The sequence below is a fragment of the Drosophila busckii genome, unplaced genomic scaffold (assembly GCF_011750605.1).
Source record: "Drosophila busckii strain San Diego stock center, stock number 13000-0081.31 unplaced genomic scaffold, ASM1175060v1 hic_scaffold_46, whole genome shotgun sequence".
Taxonomy (NCBI): domain Eukaryota; kingdom Metazoa; phylum Arthropoda; class Insecta; order Diptera; family Drosophilidae; genus Drosophila; species Drosophila busckii.
This window is the reverse complement of record NW_022872756.1, coordinates 16,130-25,924: the sequence shown is the minus strand read 5'-3', so window position 1 is coordinate 25,924 and position 9,795 is coordinate 16,130. Positions and strand designations below refer to the sequence as shown.

General features: G+C 38.1%; 3 protein-coding genes across 3 annotated transcripts; 1 reads left to right on the top strand and 2 right to left on the bottom strand.

Annotated features, from left to right (window-relative positions):
* Positions 1-3,430: 3,430 nt before the first annotated feature.
* LOC108598696 (UDP-glucuronosyltransferase 2B20-like) lies at positions 3,431-5,124 on the bottom strand. The gene is made up of 2 exons (XM_017985422.1): positions 4,413-5,124; positions 3,431-4,352 (listed from the first exon to the last, which is right to left on the bottom strand). The coding sequence occupies exons 1-2, from the start codon at positions 5,108-5,110 to the stop codon at positions 3,443-3,445; spliced, it is 1,608 nt and encodes a 535-aa protein (XP_017840911.1). The 5' UTR covers positions 5,111-5,124; the 3' UTR covers positions 3,431-3,442.
* Positions 5,125-5,445: 321 nt separating this feature from the next.
* LOC108600688 (UDP-glucuronosyltransferase 2B15-like) lies at positions 5,446-7,100 on the bottom strand. The gene is made up of 2 exons (XM_017988442.2): positions 6,415-7,100; positions 5,446-6,355 (listed from the first exon to the last, which is right to left on the bottom strand). The coding sequence occupies exons 1-2, from the start codon at positions 7,098-7,100 to the stop codon at positions 5,446-5,448; spliced, it is 1,596 nt and encodes a 531-aa protein (XP_017843931.2).
* Positions 7,101-7,697: 597 nt separating this feature from the next.
* Positions 7,698-9,485, top strand: LOC108597047 (UDP-glucuronosyltransferase 2B15). The gene is made up of 2 exons (XM_017983354.1): positions 7,698-8,404; positions 8,542-9,485. Exons 1-2 carry the CDS (start codon positions 7,725-7,727, stop codon positions 9,449-9,451), a joined length of 1,590 nt encoding a protein of 529 aa, XP_017838843.1. The 5' UTR covers positions 7,698-7,724; the 3' UTR covers positions 9,452-9,485.
* Positions 9,486-9,795: the final 310 nt, after the last annotated feature.

Genomic DNA, 9,795 nt, shown 5'->3' with positions numbered 1-9,795 from the left:
GCTGCTAATATGCAAAAAAACATGCCACATGCCACATGCCACTTGCTAAGGACTACAAAAAAAAAATACTTCTATAAGCTTTAAGAATGTATAAAAATAAATATTTTCTTTGTGTGTCAAAGCTTAATAAATTTAACAAGTGGACAGGTTGCATCGAAGTTGCAAATATATATTTCAATTTAAATGAAAACTGCTGCTAAATCAAATAATAAAAAAAATATATTACAAAGAGTTGCATAGAAATTTCAATATTGGTTTCTAGCATATTTTAATTAAATTGTAGCAAAACTTAAATCATAATCAAATTTTTTTAAAAATATGCCACATGCTACTACCAAAAATATACTGCTATAAGCTTTAAATTCTTACATTCTAAATTCATATAAAAATAAATATTTTCTTTATATGTCAAAGCTTAATAAAGCAAATGCAAATATGATTTAATAAATGAAATAAATAAGAAATGCGTCTTTGCATCGAAGTTGCAAAAATATATTTCAATTTAAATGAAAATTGCTGCTAAATCAAATAAGAAATAAATATATACAAATTTAATATTGATTTCTAGCACATTTAAATTAAAATGTAACAAATAAAAGCAGTAAAATCACAATTAAATTTTTATTTAGTAATAATAATAATACAAATAAATAATATTTGAGCTATATACATTAATGCTATAAATAATACAAAAAATAAATATTTTTGCTATCAAAACTGTTGAATAAATTTCAATAATATTTAATTAATTATTTCAATAATGAAAACTGTATTACTCAATTATTTAATAACATAACGCACTGAAAATAAAATGCAAATAAATATTCTGTGCATTAAAGTTGTTACCATCATTTTTTTTATTTGCTGTTGCTTAAAATTGTGCAAATGCAAAACTTGAAAACTGCATTTGGGCTAAGAGCTAAGGCTATGCTTTTGGTTTGTAGCCAACTTTATGACTCGACCGCAGCACACTGATGACCGTAACCACATTGATAATTTTCAGGGCTAAGCCTTAGCTCACACCCCCCACATGGAATACAGAAATGAAATTTTTTGCGTTGCGCTGCGAAATTTCGGAGCTTACTTGTAGTTTTTGGCAAAAACACTCAACGGCCATTTTTCATATTTTCATTTATAAATTTATTATAAAGCAAGCAAAGCTAGACAGAGTGAGAAAGAGATAGAGAGAAAGAGAAGGAGCGTATGTTGGCTGACTGGTCTGCGGCTTAGAGCTTTGGCTACTTTGGCATTTATTTTAAATTATAGTTTGTAGTAATAACTAATGCTCAACAGCAACAGCATTTGTTGTTGTTCTGTTGCTGCCAAGCACAGACTTTAAGCTCTGGCAGTCTGGAAGCAATTTTTAGTATTTAATGACAGCATTTTGGGCTAGAGCTATGCCAAAGTTCAAAGTGTGTAGAATTTTCAATTAAATTGATGGCTAAATAAATGTGGATTAAACAGTTTGACAAGTCATCTGCATAATTATGTTGAAAATTCCAATATAAGCAGGCAGTTGACATATTTGACGGACTAATTGAAAATAACTCGAATTAAATTTCAAGCTGCCAAAACACTCTGACTCAATTATTTGCTTAAACAATATTTAGCAAACGCCCACCAATAAACACACACGCACACATGAACACAATCATATGTGTGTTGGCGTTAATGAATTATTGAAATATGAATAGACAAGCAATCATATATGTCCAAACTGCCAACAACTTTTACTACGCTTGTCATAGCCACCCACCAACAACAACAAGAACAACAACAACAAAACTATTATTCTCAACGGAGAGAGAGTCCAAGACCCAAATTACAATGCTTAATTATGAAAAGTGTTTTATTCCTGGCCGCGCGTAAAATGAGTAAAAATGTAGGGGAAACGACGAAACGAGTTAATGGCTAAAATTATAATGAAGTTTTTTTTTCTATTTAGCTGTGTGTGTGCGCGTTCGACGGTTAAGAACATACAACCCTTACGCCACTGCATGTGGGTCAAACACAGAAATTTTCTTCCTTTTTTTTTCGCTCTCTACTGCTTTTCTCTGTAATGGGGCTAATCAAATATTTGACATTTGCTATGTGTGTGTGTGTGTGTGCGTGTGTGGGTTGCTGCAAACTGAAGTTGAAGTGTTGTCTAGTATAAAAACTCATTAGAGCTTCGTGGTAGATTGCCGGGCAAAAAGTTTACAGTATTAAATATGCTTTCATGTGGGGCGCTGTGGGCGTGGCATAAGTGGCAGCGCGTTCAGGCATGCTATATGCACTGAAATATTTCATTAAATCGCTTAACATTGCAATTGCTGCAATCCAAGTAACCAGTCGACAACCAACACATCAACAGCCACATTAACACATGAAGAAAAAAATTAAAAAAGTTGTAAAGTGTAATGAAATTTTTCAACACGTCGAGGCAGAAATTACTTAACTTAATTGCATCCAAATAATTGATGAGCATAAGATACATTTTATGATAAGCAAAGCTATTAAGGTTAATAAAAAATAAGGACTTAACAAGTTAAGTTTAAGATAAAAATAAAAAGATAATTATACTTATTATTGTTTTTTTTTTTAATTCAAAAAGAGCAGAAATTAAAAAAAAAATTATTGCAATCTATATTTTAAATTGTGGCTGCAATAAATAAATTAAGCACCGCTTGTTTAACTTGTCTTTTAGAATTCCCATCCATCACTATTATCTGTATCTGCAAACTGTTTAAATATTTCACACAACCCAAAAACTTGCAGTTTGGGCATAGAGAATTCAAGTGTAAACGAGCTGAGCAAAATGAAAGAGACAAGAACGGAAGCGGAAATGTTTCATGCGGGTTTGTTGCAGGACGTCGCGACATCCTCCACGGCTGACCGGCTGACTGACCAGACCGAGGCTCTGGCTCAGCCCAGAGCTGCCCATTTGAGTAACGCGCTAACGAAAGCCGATAAATATTTATTTGCATGTGTGTGTGTGTGTGTTAATTAAGAATTTGCAGCGGACTGGCAGACGATTAAGTGTATACGAAAATTTGCGCCGCCCTTGGACCCGAGAGTTGGCCACACCACGCCCAAATATTGTCCTCGACACGCAATGCTGGACCATTAGTTACGCTAGCAGTAGCAGCAGCAGCAGCACGGCCTCCAGGACAGCGTTAATCGAATGAATTAACGTTACACGCAAATGAAATAAAAATTGGCTGTGCCAGCGATTCATTTGGAGGGCGCAAAATCTCTGAGCTCGCCTACAAATAACACTTTTCATTGTTAACGCAAGCGAAAAGCCATTCCGAGTTAAGCCCCGTGCCATAGCAGAAAAAACTCTATGAATACTATATATAGAATGCATTTAAGATGAGCGAAAAACACGTAAAAAAACAACAGCAACTAGAACAAATTATATACTTTATAAATTAAATTTAAACTACTTAAACTACTAATTTTATTTGGTTTTCAACTTTGCAGTATTTGTAGCTTTACTACAAACTTTTCTGCAAATAAGTTTAAGAACAAATTTGCCTATTAAAATTAGTATAATGAAAGAGATGATTAAAATAGCATTGACATCCAAATTGTTGGCACTTATATAGCTCATATGCCGCAACGGACTTTGCAGATGAGCTGCTCCATGATGACGCATGACATATTCGGTCCAATAGACAACAGTTTGACGAGCAGACAAAGGACGATCGCGGAAGAGCACAGAGAACTCTTTAACGCGTTGCGTATAAATAGGATTATTAAGAACTTCCGAAAGACCTTCTCGGAAGGGTTTCTCCTCTAAAGTAAGCAGACTCTCGCTAAGTCCAAAACCATCTTTAACCATTTTCTCCGCATTTGCGGGTTGATCTGCAAAGACAGGCAGCGCGAACATGGGTTTGCCATGATAAGTGGCTTCAGTTATACCACCCCGACCAGCATGAGTAATAAATAGTTTGATGTTCGGATGAGCTAATATGTCATCCTGTGGCAGCCATTTGAAATAAAGTATATTATCAGCCTGTCCTGGAGTATTGCTCAGATCTTCCCATTTCCAGATTACACGTTGCTTTAGCTTGGACAGCACATTGAACATCATTTGAACTATTTCGGGTTTTAAGTTAGCTCCATGCACATTCGTACCTAAGCTTAAGAGTATAGCTCCATTCTGCGCATTGTCCAGAAAGTCTGCTAAGTTTTTAGGTATTGGATCTGGTGTTTCCTTAACTTGTATGCCACCAACTTCGATTACTCCAGGCACATTGGCTCTAATGGGACCTTCACTTATGGTATAAGAGTTGAATAACACAAGCGATACATTCTTGTTCAGTTCTTCGTAGGCTGGCATGTCGGCATCATTGCCATAGAGCTCACTATATAATTTAAATAACATTAAAACATATTTGTTGCAATTTTAAGTAGAAGTAGCTTACTTGTACAACTTCTTCATATCCATTTCTATTAGCAAGGCAAATAATTTAATAAACACAGCTTTAATGCGCACTATTAATCTTTGGAATAAGCTCATGCTGATACGCTCTGTTATAAATGATCCTATTGGTGGCACATAGGAATAAGCTGTTGGATTTCCGGTAATGCTGTCAAATATTTCCCATTGAAACATAGCTGTGGCTATGATGACTGGAACTTTGAGCTTGTGCGCTATGCCCATTTGAAAATTATTCAAAAAGTAACCAATGATGACGAGATCAAAGTGATTGTCTGGATTCTCGTAGAGATCTATAACTCGCGGATCTTTCATAACATCGCGATGTCTGTTGAACACAAACTTCATTTGCGATAGCATGCGAAATAGAAATTTAATAATGTTGTTATTATCTTCTTTGCTTGATACATCAGCAATGCTGGTATTCCAACTCTCTTCATCCTGCTCGCTGAGTGGCAAGTATATGAGATTTATATTCTTGTGATTAACTTTTGGCTTCAGCGTCGTTACAGCTGTAACATTGTGTCCACGCTCAGCCAGCACTTTGATCATGGACATCTGCACAATCAAATGCGAAGAGCTGAGCGTAGTCATCACTGCTAAAATGTTGGCGCCCTGCACGACGCTCAACAAAGCAGCAATGATTACAACCGATAATATAATGCTATTGGCTTGCGTTGCCATGTTGAATGAATGAGTATTTCTTACAGACTGAGGCGAAACAAGTGATAACGTTAGACCTTATATAGTTTCAGTTTTTATGGTGCTCAGCAAGTTAAAATAATCAATAGCTGTTGTAACACTGTTTGCTAACGCCGAGAGCTGATAAAATGTTTGTTTTTTAACAGATAAGTATATACATATATGTGGGATCAGCTGATTTCTTGGAACCGGTTTCTTGTTTTAACATGTTCATTCTGACTTTGCACTATTATTGTTTGTCATCATGATAAAGCTGTTTGACTGATCATAACCTTACTCACTAATTCCAGTTAGTTGCTTAAGCTACGGTATACTTTTTATTTACTTTTAAGTTTTGTAGTGTTTTTAGTTTGCCTAAAAGCTTTGCTATAAACAAAAGTTATCAGCAATTTGGCTATTAAAATAAACAAAATTAGAATGCTAATTAAAATAGCATAAACATCGATATTATTGGCACTTATATAGTTCATGCGCAGCAGCGGACTTTGTAGATGAGCTGCTCCATGATGACGTAGAACATATTCAGTCCAATAGAGCACAGTTTGTCGAGCTGTCAAAGGACGATCGCGAAAGAGCACGGAGAATTCTTTAACACGTTGCGTATAAATAGGATTATTAAGAATTTCCTGAACACCTTCCCGGAAGGGTTGCTCCTCTAAGGTAAGCAGACTTTCGCTTAGTCCAAAACCGTCTTTGACCATTTTAGCTGCATTCGAAGGTTGATCGCCAAATACTGGCAGCGCGAACATTGGCTTGCCATGATAGGTAGCCTCCGTTATGCCGCCCCGACCAGCATGTGTTATAAATAGTTTGATGTTCGGATGAGCTAATATGTCATCCTGTGGCAGCCATTTGGAATAAAGTATATTATCAGCCTGTCCTGGAGTATTGCTCAGATCTTCCCATTTCCAGATTACACGTTGCTTTAGTTTGGATAACACATTGAACATCATCTCAACTGTGTTTGGTTTGATGTGTGCTGCTTGCACATTGGTACCCAAACTTAAGAGTATAGCGCCATCTGTAGCATTATGCAGAAAGTCTGCTAGTTGTTTAGGCAAGGGATCTGCTGTTTCCTTTACTTGTATGCCACCCACTTCAATTATTCCAGGCACATTGGCTCTAATGGGACCTTCGCTTATGGAATGAGAGTTGAATAATACAAGCGAGACATTCTTGTTGAGTTCTTCGTAGGCTGGCATGTTGGCATCGTTGCCATAGAGCTGACTGCAAAGTTTAAAGTATTATAGAATATTTTCCAAATTAATGCAACTGCTTATGCTTACTAGTAGAACTTGGCTAGAACAGCTTCCATTTGGTAGCAAAATATCTTAATGAAAAAGCTTTTAATGCGAGCAGTAAGTCGCTTGGTGAAGCTCATAATTTGTGCTTTGGGCATTGATGTTCCTAATGGCGGCACGTAGGAGTAAGCGGTGGGACTTCCAGTGATGCTGTCAAATATTTCCCATTGAAACATGGATGTAGCTATGATGACTGGCACTTTGAGCTTGTGCGCTATGCCCATTTGGAAATTGTTCATGAAGTAGCCAATAATGAACAGATCGAAATGATTGTCTGGATTCTCGTAGAGATCTGTCACTCGCGGATGTCGCATGGCATCAAGATATATTTTAAACATATAGTCCAACTGACTGCGCATGCGAAACAGTGAAGTCACTATGCCGGAGTTGTCCATTTTGGACATGTCAGCAATGCTTTTGTTCCATTCACGCAGCGCCTGCTCGCTGAGTGGCAGATAGATGAGATTTATGTTTGAATGCGTAACATGCGGTTTGAGTGTAGTTACTACAGTGACATTGTGTCCATGTTCCGCCAGCACTTTGACCATGGACATTTCCACAATCAAATGCGAGGGACTGGGACAAGTCATCACAGCTAAAATATTGGCACACTGAGCTGCGCTTAAAAAAGCAGCGAAGATCACAAACGAGCAGCGTAGTATGAAGCTCATGTTGAGTGATTCAACACATTAAAGTAACTGTCTTTAATGAGTAGCAAATGCATTTATATATGCTAAATAGTTTGTCTTTGCTGTGGCTAATCTCATGCTGAGTGTTTAATCCTAAACCCGCATTTGTAACAAACTGTTGACTTGGGCCCTTTATCAGCGACAGCTTATCAGCCAAAAGGTTTATGACAAGTGTTTGTGTTTGTCGCTTGATAAGACGATAACTGACAATAGGCAGTAGCTAGCTAACTGTTTTATCAGTCAGACGTGACAAAAACTTATCGCACATAAACAGTTATGATTACTTCATGATGACAAAACCTTTTGGGGCTAACGCTTTAAATACTTTGCACCTAGGGGGGGGGTTACGAAAAAAAAACATTAAAATAAAGTGAGCGCGGTAGCGTCTAATCAGCATAAAAAAATAGCAAAGCTATTTTTTCACCTTTTTAGCAGTACAATAACCTAACCTAGGTCAAGCGTAGACTAATTGGCTGTGTCTCTGCCTGCAAATTTCGCCACAAGTGCGCGCAATTGCTCATGTATAAGCGATAAGATTATTTATATATAAAACAAGTAACGCCGTTTATTTGCAATTAGTCTGTGCTAAACTTTTGTGTTAATAACATGGCGCGCTTGCTTTTTGTGCTGTTTGCTGCGCTGCTGATAAGCGGCAGCCAAAGTGCCAATATACTGGGAGTGTTTACAAGCTTAAGTCCCAGCCATTTGATATTACAAATGTCCATGGCTAAGGTGCTGGCTGAAGGTGGACATAATGTTACAGTCGTAACTGCAATGAAGCCGCCAATAATGCATAAGGATATTCACTTAGTGCAAGTGCCCACAAGTGAGCAGACGATGCAGGAATTGAATTCGATTATTGGCAGCATGGCGGGCAGAGACAATAGCAACATGTTGGTCTCACTCTTCAAGAGCCTGGGACAAATGACATTTATGTTTGATCTAATGCGAGATACCATGGCGCATCGGCTGGTGCGTAATCTCTACGAGCAGCAGTCGACAAAGTTTGATTTGGTCATCATTGGCAGCTTTATGAATAACTATCAAATTGGCTTAGCGCACAAGCTTAAAGCGCCAGTTGTGCTAATATCGCCCATGCCAGCGAATCCGATGTTTGATCTAATGATAGGTAATCCCACTTCGTTGTCCTATGTCCCCATAACGCCTACGAATCTGGAACCTGGACAAGGTTTGAGTCTTATGCAGCGGATAAAGAATTTTGTGGGCAATTATGCTTTCAAAATCTTTATCTACATCATTGAGAACAATAATAAGCGTTATTATAGGTAAGTTTACCATTATTTTAACCAGTATTATTAACAGTATTTCTTATAGCTTTAGTTTTATGCCACAATGAATCGCTATGCCAACAATCCCAGTATATTTCCCAGTATTCATTATAGCTTTCTTTTCTATACTACAGTGAACTCTATGGAGACGATCCTAGCATGCCCGACTATGCTGAGCTTACCAAAAATGTTTCCATGATCTTTTGCAACTCGCATGGCTTAAGCGAAGGTCCCATACGCGCTGCTGTGCCTGCTCTGGTTGAAGTGAGTGGACTGCAAATCAAAGACACACCCGATGCGCTGCCCCAAGAGATGGCTGAGTTCATTAGCAAAGCTAAGCATGGCGCCATTCTGTTAAGCTTGGGCTCCAATGTTAAAGGCGAACATATTAAACCCGATACGGTAACCAAAATGTTCAATGTGCTGTCCAAGCTGAAGCAGCGTGTAATCTGGAAATGGGAAGATCTAAGCAATGTGCCTGGCAAGTCGCCCAATATACTCTACTCCAAGTGGCTGCCCCAGGATGACATTCTGGCCCAACCCAATCTGAAGCTCTTCATTACACACGCTGGCAAGGGCGGCATAACAGAAGCCACTTATCATGGCAAGCCCATGCTGGCGCTGCCTGTATTCGGAGATCAGCCCAACAATGCAGAGAAAATGGTCAAGAGTGGCTTTGGCCTCAGCTTGAGCTTACTCACGCTCGAGGAGCAGCCATTCCAGCAAAGCTTAGACGAAGTTCTCAACAATCCGATGTATGCTGACAAAGTCAAAGCTTTCTCCGCGCTCTATCGCGATCGTCCGTTGACCGCACGCCAGAGCGTTCTCTACTGGACCGAATATGTGCTGCGTCATCATGGAGCGCAGCACATGCAAAGCCCATTGGTGCACATGGGCATTATCGCCGCCAACAATTTGGATGTCTATGCCTTGTTGTTGGCACTGCTGATAGCGCTGCTATTTTTAGCTAAATGTTTTATCAAATTTGTTTATAAAAAGTGCACAGGCAAAGCAAAACAAGTTAAGAAAGCTAAAAAACATTGAGTCGTATTTATAATGTAAATACAATTATAAGTTATGAAATAAATGTATATAAAGAATTAAATTATTAATGAAATTTATTACAATAAGCTAATAATGCAATGAAACTAATAATGAAAATATAAACACACAGCTTTGTTATAAATATAAAAACATGTAATTAAAACAAGTGGACAGGTTAAAGTTGGGCGCCACCAAAACATTTAAATACACTTTTGACTAGGGTATCGCAACAAACACACACACACACACCAGCTCACACACACGCTGTAGCTTCAGCAGCGACGCCGCCGCTGCGTCGGCAGCGGACGTTTGTATGGCGCGTGTCAGCACGTGCACCGCTGTCT